Source organism: Mus caroli, chromosome 13, assembly GCF_900094665.2.
Source record: "Mus caroli chromosome 13, CAROLI_EIJ_v1.1, whole genome shotgun sequence".
Taxonomy (NCBI): domain Eukaryota; kingdom Metazoa; phylum Chordata; class Mammalia; order Rodentia; family Muridae; genus Mus; species Mus caroli.
Genome location: NC_034582.1, coordinates 68,670,248 through 68,689,686, shown reverse-complemented (window position 1 = coordinate 68,689,686; position 19,439 = coordinate 68,670,248). Strand labels below are relative to the sequence as shown.

Below are 19,439 nucleotides of genomic sequence, written 5' to 3'. Positions count from 1 at the left end.
CTGAGGCCTGGGAGCATGCTGAGACATGGGAGCACACTGAGGCCTGGGAGCACGCTGAGACATGGGAGCACGCTGAGACATGGGAGCATGCTGAGACATGGGAGCATGCTGAGACATGGGAGCACGCTGAGGCCTGGGAGCACGCTGAGACATGGGAGCATGCTGAGACTGGGAGCATGCTGAGGCCTGGGAGCACGCTGAGACATGGGAGCATGCTGAGACATGGGAGCACGCTGAGGCCTGGGAGCACGCTGAGACATGGGAGCATGCTGAGACATGGGAGCATGCTGAGACATGGGAGCATGCTGAGACATGGGAGCACGCTGAGACATGGGAGCATGCTGAGACTGGGAGCATGCTGAGACCTGGGAGCATGTTGAGACCTGGGAGCATGCTGAGACATGGGAGCATGCTGAGACATGGGAGCATGCTGAGACTGGGAGCACGCTGAGACATGGGAGCATGCTGAGACATGGGAGCATGCTGAGACTGGGAGCATGCTGAGGCCTGGGAGCATGCTGAGGCAGGGGAGCAGGCTGAGACATGGGAGCATGCTGAGACATGGGAGCATGCTGAGACTGGGAGCATGCTGAGACATGGGAGCACGCTGAGACATGGGAGCATGCTGAGACATGGGAGCATGCTGAGACTGGGAGCATGCTGAGGCCTGGGAGCACGCTGAGACATGGGAGCATGCTGAGACATGGGAGCATGCTGAGGCCTGGGAGCACGCTGAGACATGGGAACATGCTGAGACATGGGAGCATGCTGAGACTGGGAGCATGCTGAGGCAGGGGAGCAGGCTGGGGTGTGTATGAGCCAGAATCTAAGTGTGTATGGGCTAGAATCTGAGGGGTAAGTATGTATTAGAGATGGTGAGTCTAGTCCTGCATTCTGCTCCCCTGGGTCGTAGCGACTAATAGCATGTACTTTCTCCTCACTGGAGGCCATGGTTGTTCATTTAAAGATGACATTATATTTCCACTTGCTGCTGTATGGTGGTGAAAGGGGGAGTAGGAATGTTAACATAGGCAAGGCAGATACTCATTTTATTGAGGAAGTTTCTTCTGGGATGGAGGCAAGTGTCTGAGTGGGAACAGGTCATCGGAGCAGCCTTTGTTCCTGGAGCCTCCTATGAGGAGGGCTCGCCTGTAGTCATTGTTACCACTCTTCCCCAAGTCTCCCTTCTTCCTTGTAACTAGGTGGCCACATGTAAGGTCAGACTAAGCCAGGCTTTCCCTCTAAGTCATTACAGGCCAGTCACTCCATTGGCCGATGACAGGCCTGAGTTAGAGTTGGAGGAAAGGCTTTGAGCAGAGACTGCTGAGACTCAGTCTCAGGAATGGAAGGAAGGAACCTGAGACAATAATTTAGAGCAGTGGCAGGCAAAGGAATATACTCCTGAACTCCAGCAGGCCACCTGGGCTGGGTCCAGGGACCATAGTGTTTGTGCTCTCAGCATCCTGTCCAGATATGGGTAGAATGAGATGCAGAAGTCTGAAGACAGTGGGATCGGGCTTTTGCCCACTCGTGGGCATGCTGATGTTATTCAGTAGCCATTTCTGTAATTTAAACAAACAAGGCCAGCACCTACTTAGTAGATTATTCAATGGTGTGGCCATCGTCAAAGATGGCAGAGGTTACTGTTGCCTTGCTTCATCTGAACTTGTGATGCTATTCATTGTGTCTTGGGGTACAGGGCAGGATTGAGAAACTTTGGGAAACGCACTAGTACTTCTCAATCCAGCTCTGCACCGTGCTGCTGCCATGTCACAGTTAAATGTGTGACTAGGAATTAGAAACATTGCAGTATTGGGTCTTTACAATCAGAATATGGTTTTACTAGCAATAAAGGTTATATCAGTGTCTTGCCATAGAACTGTGGTATGTCAGGAAGACATCACCATTCAGTTCTTTAGCTTCTTCTCAAGCTCAGCTCACAGTGACCAACAGTGCCTTTAGGAAGGCTTGCTTAAGCCAAAGGCTCTGGTTGTGTCCATGTATGGTGTGGAAAGGTCATATAGAGGGACAGTAGCCAGTAAGAAGAAGATAATGGGGCCAGGGACAAGTGATAGCCTTGGCACTGTTACAGTTAGGAGCATCTGGCCAGGGCACAGGTGAGACATGTCTTTATGCTGGTGGACTTCAGCTAGGCTGTGGCAGTTGGGGCACAACAGTAGGCTGTGCACTGGGAGAGACTCAGCAATTACTTTCCTTTCATCCTCCAGCTCCCTGGTCAGCACCAATGAACATCTCCTGCAGGAGCTGAGCCGTACACGGGCACAACATAGAGCTGAGGTAGAGCAGATGCACTGGAGCTTCCAGGAATTTAAGAAGACTACGGCCCTGATCCCTCACCGTAGCTCCCGACTTGGGGGCCGACAGTCCTGCTAGCTGCTAGTGAGCTATACTCTCCTCCGTCAGGTTAGCCCCAGGGTTGTACCTGGGCATGTATCTATCTAAATACCCTAGTGAGACTGTAATTACCTTAGGATCCTCAAAATGTGTTCATAAACTCAGCTTGCTTCTGTGTTCTAAATTGATGCAGTCGACCCTGGGGCTTCGCATGTTTGAGAAGCTTGGTTTATTACACATCCTGTTGTAAAGCACCTGCAGTAGTTTTTCCTTCCCAATGTGGGAAAGTTTTGTATAGTTAAAATGTTCTCATGTGACAAGCATTCCTTATTGAAAGAAATAATATATTGCTATGTTTAAAAAGTTAACTTTTTAAGTGGCTCTTCATAAATTATAATTGACTTCCTTATTGAATTGTTGTATAAAACAAGTTATACAAAGTGAGCAGGAAAAAATAAGTTCCAAGTTCTAATAAAAAGTAATACTTATAGATGTGACAAACATTTTAAGAATTTGTGTGATATTAACATGTCACAGCAAAACAAATAAACAAACAAAAAACCTCCCCACTTCTGGTTCACTCTTTTGCTTTCAATAGCTCCTGCAAATAAACAGACCATTTGCCTGGAAACCAGGAGATGATTTAAATACACACTGTACAGAGCGAGACCTAGATGACTGTGTAAAAAAGGTGCCCATTAGAAGAGGCAGATTTAATCCACTGGACAGTGCTATCTAGAGTGAAGCCTGTGCAGAGAGATAGCTCTTACACACTAATGCTGCTGAGTACAGACATTCGGAGACAGCTTGGAATTGCCTAATGGACCTTTTTCTCTGCCTCATAAAGTCAGAAAGATTCTCCTGCCCTCCACTCCTGCACGTGTCCAGGTGGGTTTTGTGTTCAAGGCAGGAAGTGAGTTTCAAGCCTCAACTTTGAGGCTTAGAGGGCTCTCAGCTGTGTTCTGCAGCTCCTTATTACCCCAAGTCAGGAGTTGTACAGCTAGCTGTCTATTTCTGTTTGAGTTCTTGTACATCATGTATATCTATGAATTAATTTATATTGCTTTAATTTTCAGATTAATTTTGGTACTGATAATCTTTTGTTAGTGTTTTAATAGCTTCAGGATTTGAAGTTGTATCATTGTGTAGACTTGTTGTGACACTTGACTTTTAAATAAGAGTTCATTATCTGGGTAAGAAGATAGCCTCTGGACATCAGCTTCCATACTACAGACATGCTCATCAAGCCAGTGAACAAGCAGGCCTGACCTTCCCATCGCCAGTGACGGGTGAACTTCAGAGCATGCTGGTGGCTGTCCTGAACTTTTTTAGGTGTGTATCTGCGGAACCAGCTTCCTGTCTTCCCTTCCTGGTGGTGCTGCCCATGACATTATACATTTTCCAAAACCACTGATGTAGTTGAGTTTGTTTCATCAGTTTTCCTGTTTTGTATTTGTTTTTGTTCTATTTGCCTTCTCATTTTGTATACTTTCTCTAATCTGTTTTGGTTGTTTTGTTTTTCTGGCTCCAGTATTGTCATTTTTATTGTTCAGTTGGTGGTTGATTTTTCATTTTTCTCTTTTTCTTTTTCTTCTTTTCCTTTTTCTGTTGAGACAAGGTCCTTACTGGCTAGCCTGGAGCTCACAATGTAGATCAGGCTGGCCTCAAACTCCCAGAGATCCTCTTGCCTCTGCCTCCTGAGTGCTGGGATTAAAGATCTGTACAATCACTCCTAGCTGTTTTTAGATTGTATCTTTTCACCATCCCTACCCCTGTTAATCAGGAAACTGGTCTGCTCTTGATAACTCTAGAATACGTAAGAGCCTGTGAGCACTAACCTCTCTACTCCCCTTTGGGTTTGGGTTTGATTGTTCCCACGTATCTTAGTGAAATACTTTTAGTTTTACAAAATATGTGCATAACTCCTGCTCATCTGAGCTACCTGCCTGCATATTCTCTTGTTTTATTTTTTGTTAAAGACATTTCATTTGTGATCCCTTTTTGCATTTTTTATGTCTACTGGTAGCAAATTATTACATTATCCAAACAAACAATCAAACAAAAACCAACGTTTATTCCCCTCACAAACAGCAACCTCATTGGATGTTCTTTGCACTAGTGTTTGAAGTTGACCTTGATTTTAATCATCTTGATAATGTACCTGCTTTCACAGTAATTTGTGTGCTGGTAATTTGTGATGCAGTTTATGAGTAATCACCTTAAGCCTGGACCTCACCCAAGGGCAAAGCCAGCCCTGGCCTTGAATCTGACAGATGACTGGTCTGCATGCAGTCCTGCCTAAGAAGCCGACAGCCTCTTGAGTGGAATGGACATGAGGCTCTCTGCTGCTGAGCACTGATGCAAGGAAGACTTTAGACACCTCTATGTTAGTACCCATGTATCAAGGCCCTGCGAGCCAGAGGATGTGACAACTACCATAGATATTATAGAACTTTAAGTCAAATAGAAATCCATATTTTAAAACCTTTATTCATCACTTTACCAACTTGACACACAATGTTAATAACAGCAAACACAATAAACGAAGTAAAAGACACAAGCTGTTTCACTAAAGCAATATGAGCCAGGCCATATGTCCAAGTAGGTGACTAGACGCCTTGCGCTCTATAGGAGGGACAGCAGGGCCATCCTGACCTGACAGACAGTCTGAGCAAGTGTGGTTTAGATGTCAGTATAAGTGTCTTTCTGAGTCAGAACACCCATGACATCAACATTACCCATCACACTGATAAAGTGATAAACTCCATATCCCTAACATTAATAAAATAGTGTAAAAATATATATCACATATATATAAACTTAACTCCCTTTCTTGAAAAAAAAAAAACTTAGTACAAACTAGTAGTAGTAGCATATTATTCCTTTCAAGTTTAAGTTGTTGTACAGGCTTCCTTTGTTTTTTGGCTTGGTTAAATCTAAAGGAAGAGATAATTTAAGCGTCCCAAGATGGCCACACCCCTGAACTGTAAAATGGTCAGTAGTATGTTGGTGAAGAAGAGCAGTTTGGCTCAGTGTTGGAAGGATATTCTGTCTACTGATGTCTTCACAGTACAGCTAAATTGTCACTCTTGCCATTCTTAATTGGCAGGGCTTCCCCCATGTGCCCATGTTGTAGCCAGGTAGTAGACAAGTCTACAGAGAGAGAACCAGGCAGACAGACAGACAGGCAGTTTTCCCTGAAAAAGAACAGGTGGCAAATACCATATGTGTCTGTGCCATGGCATCTGTCTCAATCCTCCCAGCTAGTTCTAATACCAAAGCAGCTACAGAACAGTATGTAAACACATGGGTACAGCTGTGTGCCAGTAAAACTATTCATTAAAACAGGCAGCTGAGGCAGCCCAGGGCCTCTGCAAGTGGGTCTTGGCTCAGGGCAGGCACCTGTCAACTCCCTGGGACAGACTACAGGGAGGTGGCAGAACTGTCGTGCAGCCCAGTTCAAAAATATCTCCATGTGTCGTAATGTCCCTATGCCCCAATATAAGATAGGATACTGAAAGGTGTAAAAATACTCCAGTATAAATATAGATTTTCAACAATATTTAAATATGTAATTTGAACTCTGATTTTGGCAAAGCATTTCCACTAACTAGTTGTTCATTACATTAAATAGAAATAAATAGGGGTCCTACTAGAGTCAGTGTTTGCAGACAGCCTCCAACCTACCTACTGTCGTTCCCTGACACCTAAGACACCATCTGCCTGACTCTTCCCTGCAATTTTTCCCTTTCTCCTGAATGTCACCTCCAACAGAATGTGTTCCTGTATGTCACCCTCTACAGACCATGTTCCTGGGTTTCACTCTGACAAAACATATCTTCGAGTGTCACATGCAACAAAATATGACTCTGTCACTCCAATCCATGTCCCTGAGTGTCGCCCCTGACAGAACCTGTCCTTATTCTTTGCTGTCATAACTCAAAGAAAACCTGTCTCTGTCTCTTGAGTGTCTTCCCCTGATAGAATGTATCCTTTGTTTCCTGGATCAGCTCACAACAAAGTATGTCTCTGTCTCCTGGGTGTCCCCTCTAGAAAAGAAAATGTCACCTCCTGAGTGTCACCCCCTATGAGAACCTATCCCTGTCTCGTGTGCCTGTCACCTAATAGCACATGGCCCTGGGTCTTGGTTTGCATGCTGTGCAGTTTTTGTTTGTTTGTTTTTATTCACAGACACTGAATTCTATTTATCCATAATTAGTAATAGCTAATTGGTATCGCATAAAACATGCAGCAGAGACAAACACTCTACCTGTGTGTTCAAATCAAACTGAGGAAAATACACATCTGTTTTGTGTAGCAAAGTTTGATTCAAATCAGTTTCTATGTTGAGAGGGTACACAGATGTCACAATGAATTCCATAGACATTTTAAACTGGCGGTACAAAGACACTAAGTCTTCGTGATCTAATTGTTACTACCCTTTCCTTGCTAGATGACATATATAATCTAGAGGGAGGGTTTATTTTCAAAGTTAAACTTAACACTGACTAAAGAAAGGTGCTGTATAACTCTGGGGGGAAAGGGGGAACACAATGAAGACCACTTGTCTGACATAGTTCTGGGTGTTGCTGGGGAACTATATGGGCAGGCCTAGGACTATCCCTCAGGACCCAAGGGTGCTCAGGTTCTGTGCTTGGACAGTAAGGACCAGCAAGGCAGAGTAACCCAGTTTTCATTTACAAAGTCCAAGCTGTGTAAGAGCCATTAGAAATGCTTTCTCAGTTGCTTTCCTGGAATGCTTTCCTGCTGAGGATCACACCTCTGGGTACTCTGATGGCAGTTCTGGTCCTCTACTGCCCAGGACCTATATGGGCTTGCCACTCTGAGCTTTTCTGTTCAGTCCTGAGCACATAAGTAAGGTGACCAGTTTATAATGAAGCTTCCCCATGGAGCTGGGTGGCCATGTGAAGGTGGACACTTATGTTGTTTCCTAGGTGTTCCTAGGCTGTTAACCCTTGACTTGGCTTGAATCTTCATCTGGACATCATTCTGGCATCTTAGCCCTTTGAACAGAAGGCTTTGTCCAGGGTTTTCGTACTATTTTGGGGGTCAGGGAAACATCTGACCCACTACATGTTGTGGGGACCCTCTGATGCCTCATTAGCCTGCCCCTCTGCCCTGGCCCACATGCAGTCACCTCCTGATGGATTTGTGTGTGTGTGTTCCATTTTACTTGGCTGTGATGGTGGCAACTAGGCTGTTCATAGGCAGTAGAAAAGAACATCCTCAGAGCAAGAGACTGCCAGCCACATGGGGACTAGGGGTTCTGGGTGAGGGTGCAAGAAGTGCAAGGGTCGTTTTGTTTCCCCAGACCAGTGAGGTAAGATTCCAGAAAGGAGGCTCCACCACTTGCCAGGTACAGCAAACTCAAGAAACCTTGGGAGGAAGCCAACCATGTCCATTTCCCTTGAGCTTGTTAACTTTGAACCTTCAGAGAGCCTGCTGTCCGGGAGGTCTGGTATTAAGGCCCATCTTTTCTCTCTTAGACTAGTAGGTAGTCTTCCCTGGTGCTGCAGTGAAGGCATGCTCTCTGAACCCCAGAGAGGTGGATAATGTGACTATGTGCCATGGCAGTGGGGAAGATAGCCTTGCTGTCCACCTATGCTGTCCAAGCCATGTAAAATGTCCCACCCTCAACACCCATCTGCTCCAGGAAGCATATCCCGAGGCTACTGTGTGTTCTTTCTAGAAACAAGGCCACACAGTCCACCAAGTTGCATGCAAGGCTAGGGCTGTGTTAATGCAAAGGAACAATTGCTGTGGGGCTCTCATGAGGATGGTGCATGCCTTTGGGCCTAGCTAAGTGTCACCCTCACACATGGATGGGCTGACTGACTTCTCTCTTGTGGCAGAAAAAGAAACCTTAGCAGATGCTGCAAATCTTTCTTGGGCCTAGTTCTGGTTTCCAGTGCCCTACACTTGCACTTGTGAGAAAAGTTAGGAAAACTGAACCCAGAGAAGGCGCCATAGAGCTGAAGACACATAATTTTGAGCAAAACACAACATAACTTGCCCTGGTAAAAGCTTCCATCTCACACTGGTGGAACAACTGTCCAGGCCTGGTCTGGACGAAGTGTCTCAGCATGATGTGTGTCCCAACCTGGTGATGGGACATGGCAGCTTGATGTTCTGGATCTCCCTGGATCACTCTTGAGACCAAGCATATAGTCTTGTCATTTCTTAAAACAACACTGAAGAAACTTCCAGCTTCATACTCCAAGTCACTCCCCTGGTCGCTGGGGAGCTTCCATTTTTCTCTTGGCCTCTCACAGCACAGACTCGGTTGGTGAATATGCATGTGTGCATATGTGTATACACACACATGCATGTGTGCTAACCCACCAAGTAGCCTCAGCCATGTGCTGTGGTCAAGAAAGATGAAAGGGCCTGTTTAGGATTACTCTATGCAGTTGGTTAGTTCCTTAGCTCCTGCTGACCTAGAAGTGCCTAGATAAGGTCAGCGTGAGTTCTGGCATCTGCTCTGCTTATGCTTCTTTCTGCCAGTACCCAAACCACCCCCTTTTACCTGAAAATCAAGTGGCCAGTGTGGTATGATCCTGGGAGACAGTTGGAAATAGCAGTCCACTTTCCAGTCGTGGACAGGGCAGGTATGTTAGGACGGGACAATGAATCACGGCCCAAACCTGGGGTCTGAGGGAGAAGTGTCAAAGCACCCAGCAGGAGGAGGATTGGGCATTGCCCCCACCATCGCGTAGTGGAGGTGCATTCTGAGTTCTGCCCAGTTAAACATAGGAATGTAATGAAGTGCAATGGGTGTTAAGTCCTGTGCCTGCCACCTATAGTGTCCAGAGCGTCAGCCTATGAGGCTACTTGCCCCCCTGCACCTTCTGGTCATAGGTGCCTGCATGCTTGTAACCAGGCACATAGCCTGACTCATCCACCAGGTCCACACGGCCAGCTTTGCCCTTGCCCTTTCCTGATTGGTCGAAACGCTCCTTGTGGGAGCCTGTGAACTTGCTTGTGTCTGTGAGCCGTGACACCGTGGGTGAGGACACAGCTTTCTGAAAGAGAATAGAAGACAGTGTTATCAGAGTGTGTTATCATAAGTCAAATGATACAGCTGGATAAGGACCACCACCATTTATTGCAGCATTTAGGTGGGAGGTGGGAGGTGGGAGGTGGCAGGGGCTGAAGAGTAAGCCAGCCACAGACAAGGGGTTACCTCTCCTGGCTCTGGGTTAGTCCCACACTTACAGGACTGACAAGTATAAAAATTTCCTAAATCTACCCAGTGTGGCCTTCAGATACTGCTGGGCCACAGTCTCCCCAAGGACAGATGCAATCAAGAACACTAAGTCCCACCCATGCCTCACTCCCTCACCGTGACGCCAGAGATGACTGGTGCTCGTCCCTCAATGAGCCTGTGCACCTCACGTACAGCCTCCTCGCTGCTCTTATCCTTGAACCGCTTCTTGGCCAGCTCCTCCAGTGCCTCCTGGAACTGCTCAAAGGTGATGGTCCTGCAGGACTTTCCTCTGTGGATGATAGGCCATCTAAGTCCTCAGGTAGAGGTCCTCTGGGACCAACCCCACAGGTATACTATCCCTTCTTGCATTCTGCAGTGATCCCTACTGGTCACAGCCAAATGTCACCAACCAGAGTGTCAGGACATTTCTGTATGTGGTCTTTCCTGAGTCGGGAAACAGAGAAAAACAGGAAAGATCCTATCAAACTCTTCCAGGGATACCCTAGCCCCTCATGGAGCAGGAGGGTCAGAAGTGGCCTGGAAAGAGTCTAAAGCCATAGCTATCAAAGCAGGCAAGATTGGGAGGAGCCATATCACCAGCCTGATCAGAATCCTAAGAGCGAGCAGTGTAGGCTGCCCTAGTCAGCAGGGTGGCTTGAGACTTGGCGCTCTTACCCACCATGTGTACCCAGCCACCAGTTATCATCCTAGATAATTTGTCATTTCACAAAATCCTCCTGCCAAAATGTGTTGTAATTTTAAGACATTTTCAACTTGGCGTTCACCCCCAACTAATCCAAATTACTGAAGTTTTCAATGTTTTGACATAATGTAGAAGAGATGCGAGTCTGCACGTCCTGCATGTTGCTGGGGAGTTTCAGTGAAATGGCCAGAGGTAAGCTGCCTTGTATGACCAAGCATGCCACAGATCCCAGCTGCAGAGTGCTAAGCATTCAGGGCTTTAAAGCAGCTGGCTGACAAAATCCCAGTAGGACTCTGAAGTCTCTCCATCAGCATAGAATCTAGAACAGCCAAGATGAGTTTAAGAAAACAAAAACAAGGCAGTGGTGGAGCATGGACTACACAGGCAGGGGCAGGTAGAATGCTGTGAGTTCGAGGCCAGCCTGGCCTACAGATGTTCCAGGACAGCCAGGGCTCCAAAACCCTGTCTCAAAACAAAAAACAGCAACAATAAACAAAGAAACTAAAAACAGTCAGAGGTCTGAGACTATACTATTCCAAGACACCATGCAAAGTCTCCTGAAGGAGACGGGATGAGAGATACTAATAAAGTATGAGATGTATAGCTCAACCTATCTGGAGTCCAGAAACACCCACGTAGGTGCCTAAATGAACAAGGTCAAGGAGAAAGGACTATTTCAGAAAGCAGCTAGAACATCTGCTACTTCTGCAAAATAAGCCAGCTGGGATCCACAGTTCCCTCAGTCTACTCAGAGCATGACCCCAGAAATAACTTTCTCGCGTATATCTGGGAGATAACCTGGGTGACCTTAGGTGGGTAAGGATTTCTTAGAAATGAGGCCAAGTCATCACATTCAATAAGACAAAAGTGGCCACACTAGATTTCAGAATATTAGAATCCACGCTCTTTCAAATGATATGGAAGACAGAGAAATACCACAGAGCTGCAGAAAATATAAACCTGAAAAGAGGCTTGTATCTAAAATACACAAAGAAAAGACATTTTCAAATGGGCCAAGTATTTGGATCAGACACCTCACCAAGGAAAACCTATTGGTGGGGAACCACACACACAGGAAGTCGCCCCTGGGAAAGCAGAAGTGATCAGGAAGCTGACTGCTGCAGGCTGAGGAGGATGTACCATGAGCCAGCCTTCCTGGAAGCCAGGCTGCTTCCAGAGAAATGAAGTTTGGAGCTCGTGTTAAACCCATTTATGAATAATGTACAGATTTTATTCAGTCTTTCTAACTTGGAAAATCACCCAAATATCCTTCAGCAGTGGTCAGATAAGCATTCCCTGGGTAGCCTTGCGAGGACACAGCAGTGGCAACACAGTAAGGGAGTGGACCCTTAGTGACTGTGCTAAGGAACCAGACATGAAAATACTACTGTTCCCACACACCCTGAAATTTTACTGGTGCCTGGAGGAGTACATGTGTCCTGAATATATAGGGCATTTTGACCAAACACCAGGAGAGCTGAGCCAAATGTTCTTGGAGAAACGTATAGGGCCCCGTGCTGGGGGCCACCCCTACTTAGAAGATTAGGGGAGTCACTGAGCCATTACACTTGGATCAAGGATACAGCATAGAAGCTTGCAGAATGGCCTCTTAACACGGGTAAGGAGCCTGAGTAGATGTCTTGTGTCTTAGAAGGTGGGTTCTAGTCCTTCGATGCTCTTAGCCCCAGTACTTGCCAGCTACCCTTGAGATACTGGGCGGTCTAGGGCATTGGAGCAGCTTGGCTTCATAGTTCAGTGGTGCCTGGAGCTGACAGCTTTTCCCCTCTCTCCTAGGACCTTGGGGGGTGGAGGGCAGTGTTGATATAAGGCCCCTCAGGGCTGCTCTGTTTGTCGTGAGAAGTCAATGGCACTCTTGTCTCCTACTCCCAACCCTTCCTGGGCTGACATGAGGATGCCAGGCCTAATGGCCAGCCTGGCAACCTGCTGCTGGGGCACAAGGCCATTTCTGGGCAGCCTCGGCACCAGGCACCACCAGTATGAGTCACTGGGGGATGGGGTAACTGGAGGGGCTCTCCCATCACAGGCCACATTCAGATAGAGTTGGATGCCTGCTCCACTGGTACCAAGAATCCCTTTCTGGCATGTGTCCTTACAAGTCTAACTGTTTTGTTGGGGGAGATGGAGTCCTGTCTTGGTGCCCCAGTTCACAGAAAGAACCCCAGGAGACCCAGGCACTTCTTGAAGCAGAATCCCCACGTAGCTCTGAGAAGACAATACCCACTTTTTCCTCAGAGATGTAAAAACCTCTGCAGGGTTCTCCAACAGACCCTATATCTAGAGCTCTCAAGACTAAGGGGTCTTCCTAGGACACTTCCCTACCTTTGGTTCTCAAGCTGTCCAAAGCTGGCTTACAAGTGGGTATCTGCTCATGTGTACTCCTGGGGCCTGGGATGCAATCCCATATCTGTCCCCATATCTGCAGTGGCACTTTCTCAGTCTCTTGGGGACTCTAGGACCTGGCTAGAGGGGTCAGGACCCAGCCTCAGCAGTAGAGCCCTCTGAGGACTAATCCTCTTTGGCCAATACCACAAACATTACCACTCCTCACCTCAGCTTTGGGCTTTCACAGAGCCCCCAATTCAGCCTATTCAGCACTTTGTGAAGGGGTCCCTGTCAAGGCTTGTGTAATAAGAAAACTTTTAAGAGGTGAAGGAGTAAGGTACATAGGACAAGACAAGGCTGCCTGGGATTTACAGATGCTGTCGCTTCTGAAGTCACCACCACAGAGCAACCTTGTCAGCAAGATACTATACAGGCAGAGTAGATGCTTCTGTGGAGTGGAGAACTATACCCTCCCTATCCATGTGGTGGTCAGAGAGCAGCTGAAGGACCTGGAAGAGACTCCAGGGTAGTGAGGACCTCTAGTTCAGGATCCTGCCGTGCAGGGATGCTACCTTATAGGAAGCCCTTGCGGAGGCTTTCTATAGAAACAGTAAGGGATCCGACCTGAGCCCGCTGGACCACAAAGCAGCCTCAGCTGCCATGGGCCTCAAGTTGTCTGTTGCTACCACTGTCTGACTCTTTAGATGTATTCAAGGGAGGTGTAGAAGTACGGTCATTTTCTTCAGAGGCCAGTTGCTTGTTCTTTCCTCAGGACTCTCCCAGGCCCACTGACTTCCCAGGATCCACACCTAGGCTCTGTGCAGGAGACAACGCTGCTGCTGAAAGTCTAGGCCTGTCAGTTCTCTGTACCCTCAGCAGGTCACTGGACTTAAACTCCTTGGGAGCAAGTGATATGCTCTCTGCCTAGAGGGGCCTTGATGCCAGTTAGCCACAAGGCCTCTGCCCATCTCAGGAAATCAGAGGCCAAGCAGCAACCCTACTCTGCTAACCTCACTAAACTATGACCCTCCTCTGAGCATATTCCACATTATGTCTGTTTCCTGGCAGTCACCAGCTTGCCTAGAGGAGGCATCTGTGACCTGCAGCATTGCTACTTCCCTCTGTTGAGAACAAATCCTTAAAGCCCCTTTCTACTTGTCGTTTTGTGTTTTCCAAGGGACCTGAGGCTGTGGGATAAACATTCACCCGGTGACCCAACGTGGGCACAGCTGCCTACCCCTACCTCCTCATGGCTCTGACCTGGATTAAGTCGGGGTGAGCCATGAGGATGGATATGCCTCTGGTTGTTCAGACCAGTTATAGATGTCAGGGGACGATCATTCTCTTACATGTCCTTCGTGCACTGGCCAGCCAGCTTCCCGAGCAAGACGGAAGAGCTAAGGGATTGAATGTGCTTCTCACCCAAACGGCCTATCACTGCAGACTCACCAGAGCAGTCGCAGCCTTATCCGGAAAGTCACGGAGGCGACTAGCTCAGTGACTAGCAGGCAAAAAAGTTCCACGTGTCCTGCCTTCCCCCCCAACAGAGGTCAAAACCCTAAGTTTCCCAGCAGGCAACTGAGGAGTCACTATACTGCCATATACAGCCACTAGAGGGCCATGCAGAAGTAAGAATAGCAGCAAGGCTTCAGGTACTGGGGTGCCTGAAGAGTAGGAGGCATGCTGAATCTTGCTCCACTCAAGGCCTGCAGGGTCAGGCTACTCTTCCCTGGAGCATGGAACTGTTAGCCTTCTCTGAGATCCAGGAAGCAGAGCCTGATGGAGGAGCTCCAGTGACATGTGTGCCACAGATGAGTGGAACTGAGTGGGCACCACAGCCAGGAACAGAGGCTGCCTCCAAGGGTCCTCACATGTCCAGGATCTTTGGCATCTGGATTCTCTGAGATATTTGTACAGGTAGTACACACAGAAACACATCCTCACCACAGGTACCCACAACTCTGGCCAGGACTCCAGACCTGAGGCCTGTCCCTAGGAGTAATGGGTTACTTAGCCCAGGCGGCTTCTCTCCTGAGCCTCCTTGGCAGCATACAGACATCCGAAACATCCCATCAGGCCTTTATAGCTAGCTGTGGCATGTAAGGAACACTAAACAGCTCATAGACTGAGCTGTGGCTGACAAATCCCCAGTCTAGACAGATCTAGACCCTGCTTTCTTACATGTAGGGACTGGCCTGGCTTCCTTCTGACCTGTATTCAGACATAATGGACACCCGGCCCTGACACCCCAGCCAAGTTACTTTCTGACTCTGCACAGTGTTGGCAGGAATCTGTGTGTTTACTCTGGAGGGTACCCAGCACCCAATCCAGGCCCAGGGAGGCCAAAGGTCTTGGGCCTCCTTACCTGGTAGTATGGTGGTTAAAATAAGGAGGCAGTAGGTAAGCCCAGCCCGACCCCAAGGCCTCTGTATTTCTTCTTCCACAAGCAATCAAGGGTACACACACAAACACTCAGGAACAAAGATCCCCTGCAGACAGTCACAGATAGATACAATGCCTAGGGCTGGCAGGTTGTTGTTCCTCAAGCTGCCCCACACTGGCCTTGCTTCGATGCCAGGTCTCCATTAACTGTGTGGAGACTGGCCATGCTGAGCCTTTTGCAGGATGGAGCCTTTTGCTAGGTTAACAGTCGTCTACAATAAAACTTGGTATAGAGCTTCAAGAAATTTGTTTAAAATTTAACACATAGTAACATCAAAACAAACAAGCGTTGCCATGGTGACAGGGACCTAAACAAAGGCTGCAGATACCCCAGCTGGCGCCACGCCTGCAGAGCCATGGCAACCTGCCCCAAAACAGAAATAGTTGAACTTTTTTTTTTTCCCCTCTCAAGTCCTGTCAGAGTCAGCAACTTCCTGGAGATACCTAAGCAATTTCCTCCCAGGCTCCAAACTCCTATAGGAGGCAACTGCTGCCCCTCGTGGGATCACAAATGCCCAGACTTCATAATACAACTAGCACCATTACAGCCCCATTTTTCCTGGAAATATCAATCCCAGAGTTCCCCAGCCCTTTCTGCTGATCCTTTTCAGCATTCCCTCACCACGCTGGTACTCAGAATACCGCCCCTCTACACGAGAGGACAATAGGACTCTGAACCTTCTGTTCACAAATGCCTCTGGAGTGAGGCTCCTCCTCCAGATCAGAGGAGTTCCAAGTGGAACATAGTTTATAAGGAACCCAATGGAGCCCAGGCTCTGAGCAGGAACGAGAGTTCAAAGACAGAGATGAGGGGATGGCAGCCTCTAGGGTCTCAAGGGTCCAGGTGTGTAGGCGAAAGGAATATCAGAGTTTCTGGATCTCTAAGTACAGAATCCTCACCTGACCCCAGCCGCCCAGCTAGACATCAGCCCCACAGTGTCAGCAAGCCTAGCACTGATTGTCTGTCTGCCTAGACTGTCAGAGCCTTGAGCCTTCTCTGGGCTTGGGCTGCATATACTTGCTCTCCAGGACCTTGACTTACAAGACAGGGACAGTCCAAAGTTCCCAGGCAGCCCAGAGTTGACAGTGAACAATGACCATGTCCTGGAGTCAGGAATGAAATGTCTGAGCATCTGAAGTTCTGCATTCTGGGAATAAGCATTCCCTTCGCATGGTTCATTCATAGGGGTCCAGTGCTTCCCACGGCAGGAAGGACATGTGGAGCTGGAGTACTCAGTCCTCTGTGGCCCTCGTCATCCAAAAGACCCGTGACCTCATAGGACCACCCACCAGGAGGCTGTAGAAACACAAGTTCTACATGGGGGTGCAGTGCACATATACAGGCACACAAAAGCTGGAAGGTAGCCTCCTTCAGAAGAAGCTGGAGAAGTTGACTGACCTCTGGAAAGGCCACTTCTTCCTACTTTCCAACCATCCCTTCTAGAAGCTTCCTCATAGACACAAGTCTCTGGGTCTCATTCTTTGGTTAGATCTTGATTATCTTGAACACTGAGATGACTGAGGATACAGTATCATGAGGGATCATGTCCGAGAAGAGTATGATGAGCTCATTAGCCTTGCTTAAAAGACATCCTGTATGTTCCCGGTGTAGGGAGAGCTGCCAGGGTTTCTAGTAAGCTCAGAGTTGAGTCTATAAAGGGCACCTGCTGGTGGAGGAGGAACATGAGGGGCGATAAAGTGAGGAGCTGTCCAAGTTCATGTGCCAGTTTAGACACTAACGGTGAGCTCCGTAAAACCATCAGCTTTAACTATATGCACATAGTAGACATGGCTAATATGCACATGGTAGACAAGGCTTTAACTGTATACATATGGTAGACTCTCTAACCTGGCTTTTCTAGGTCTCAGTGTTGCAAATCATTTCCATTGGCCTAACAGGAGCTCTTGGCACCAGGATGAGGGTCATATCCCTGTATCAGAGGGTCTAGTGCTGATCATTTTGCAGCCTGGGTCAGTCATGACTAGCAAACCTACCAGAGCAGCTTTGTTTACCAGGACCTGCCTGTCTGTCCCTGCCTGGAACTGTTCAGTGAAACTCATAAGGCCAGTTTCTATGAGAAGGCTGCACATTTCCCAGAAGGTGATAGCCAGAACAGGCCATGTGGCCAGCACAGTGAGCTTCGACAAACCTGGGAAAACCTCCCCCGGCCCCTGGCAAGGCCCATGGCGGTGTCAATACTCAAACTCAGGGGCAGTCACTTTGGTAAAATGTATAGGGAGGGTCTCAGGAACGATAAGCATCAAGATTTCTAGGTCATCTATGAAGGAGCAGCAGCAGTATAGAGGCTCCGTGGGCTAATCTTGCTGCATGCATCTCCCTAGGTCCTTATGACCTGTTCTGTACTTTGTAGACTCCTCGTGGTTCCTGAGCTCCAATGACTGTGCTGTTCTATTTAGGGACTCGAGGAAGAGAATTACTATCCCCTGACCCTTTGTCTTGGGTCCTTCCTATAAAAGCAATAGAACGAATACAGTATTCAGTAGACCTTCCTCTGTGGGGGGTCATATAAGGGTCTTTGGTACCCAACAGCATTGCACACAGATGAAGCTGTGAAGGAAGCAGTGTTGACAGAAGCCTAAGGACCCCAGTCTAGAAGTGCATAGGAACCCTGGCCAGAGGCCTTCCAGGGTAGAGGTAAGGGCTTTCACAGTGGGCATCAGGCTAAAGTGACCACACACATCTGAGCCACTGGCCATAACTTCCTCTATCATCTTCACCCACAATAATTGAACTTCGGGCAGAGGTAGATCTGAGACATCATAGGAACAGAGTCTCAGATGGATGGGAGAAAGGGCTGAGGCGAACTGTGTAAACACAACATCTGCTTTCACAGGTTGAAGCTACATGGAGAGCCTCTTCTCCAGCTTCTCATTGGGGTTGGAAACCACAATTAGACAGACTAAGCAGAATAGACGAACTCAGAATCCTTTGTGGAATCCTCTGGGATCAGCAGAGCCTGGAGAGGGTCAGGACGCAGGATTCCTTTGGGACATGTTTCTCAGCCTTTACCATTCAAACCTAAGACATACTTTTGTGTGCTGTGTGCTGTGTGCAATAGGAAATTCACTAGGGAGCATGGGGTTGAGATTTTCTTGCTTTGAAGAGGTCTCAAGCTCCCGGTAGACAGTGAAGTTGATATCAGCCTTGGAATGCATGGGGACAGCTAGGATCTGGCTCAGTAATCTCGAGTGAGCCCCGTTCCTAGGGGCCAGGACCTTGAAAATTCAGGCTCAGCTTCTTTCATTTCCCTCAACCAGAATCTAGAGGAAGCTACAGCTAGCTTCAGCTGAAACAGAAAGAGGTCAATATCACCCTCAATCTGGTACTGGCTTGTGTCACCTCTTCCATTGGGAAACATGTTAAATCCCTCCACCTTTCCAGGAATGCCTAAGTTCCCGGAATGTGATACTCGTTGGTGCTCGCAGGAGCTATCTGACAGGCTCCATCTACCCTTCTGGCTGTTGCTCAAAGACTCTCCTGTGCACCAGAGCATAACCTGCGGGCAGGGAAGCCTTACTGTACCTGAAGAACACCAACAATTCCACAAGACAGTGGAAATTGACAACCACAGTTATGAAGACATCGCCCACCCAAATCCAGAGGAGGAAGCAATGCTCAGCTAGTAGCACCCACGGAGATCAACCACGGGACCTGATAGCATGCAGATGTAAGACAAAGTGTAAGACAAAATGGCCATTCTCTGATTTGTATCAGTTTGGCTGCATATGTGATAATTTCTCAAGTACAAAATTAATGGAGGTGGATAAGGGGCTAGAAGAGGGTGTCATGAGCCACTGCCATTCCCTGGAAACAGAGCTACATAGGCCTGAACTTCACACTAACCTCATAGACTCAGCCCACAGTGGATGGGTCTCTGTTCACCTAAGCAGATCCTGATCATGTCTAGCAAAAGCTCACTAACCTGGGTATTGGTTGGGGTTAACTAAGTTTTCTCAAGGCCAGAAGTCCCCACCCTGGCCACATCCAAGGCCAAATGGATCGAGACAAGGACCACAGCTCAGGACATGGCCAAGCAGTTCCAAGGCACTTGTGACCAATGTACTGCCCAAACTGTCCCAGACACCACAGGTTCTGGGTGTCTGGGTGACAGAGACAAAGAGAGAGAGAGAGACAAATACAGAGTGAGAGAGACTGAGAGAGACAGAGAGAGCGACAGAGAGAGACATACAGAGAGAGACAAAGAGAGACAGAGAGAGACACAGAGAGAGACAGAGATAGACAGAGAGAGACAAAGAGAGAAACAGAGAGAGAGACAGAGAGAGACAGAAAGAGACAGAGAGAGAGACAGAGAGAGACAGACAGAGACAGAGAGAGACACAGAGAGA

At 47.9% G+C, this 19,439-nt stretch overlaps 2 protein-coding genes across 3 annotated transcripts in view; one reads left to right on the top strand and one right to left on the bottom strand.

The window, feature by feature from the left end:
* Cep72 (centrosomal protein 72) overlaps positions 1 to 4,087 on the top strand; it is a 27,503-nt gene extending 23,416 nt beyond the window's left edge. Inside the window, exon 12 of the mRNA XM_021180358.1 lies at positions 2,229 to 4,087. Coding sequence (XP_021036017.1) covers positions 2,229 to 2,394 — 166 coding nt within the window. The 3' untranslated portion in view covers positions 2,395 to 4,087. The remainder of the gene's footprint in view (positions 1 to 2,228) is intronic.
* Positions 4,088 to 4,821: 734 nt separating this feature from the next.
* The window catches only part of Tppp (tubulin polymerization promoting protein), a 27,603-nt gene continuing 12,985 nt past the window's right edge, over positions 4,822 to 19,439 (bottom strand). For both annotated transcript variants that reach the window (XM_021180704.2, XM_029468395.1), the window contains exons 3-4: positions 9,719 to 9,872; positions 4,822 to 9,398 (exon numbers count right to left, since the gene is read on the bottom strand). In XM_021180704.2, coding sequence (XP_021036363.1) covers positions 9,204 to 9,398; positions 9,719 to 9,872 — 349 coding nt within the window. In that variant the 3' untranslated portion in view covers positions 4,822 to 9,203. The remainder of the gene's footprint in view (positions 9,399 to 9,718; positions 9,873 to 19,439) is intronic.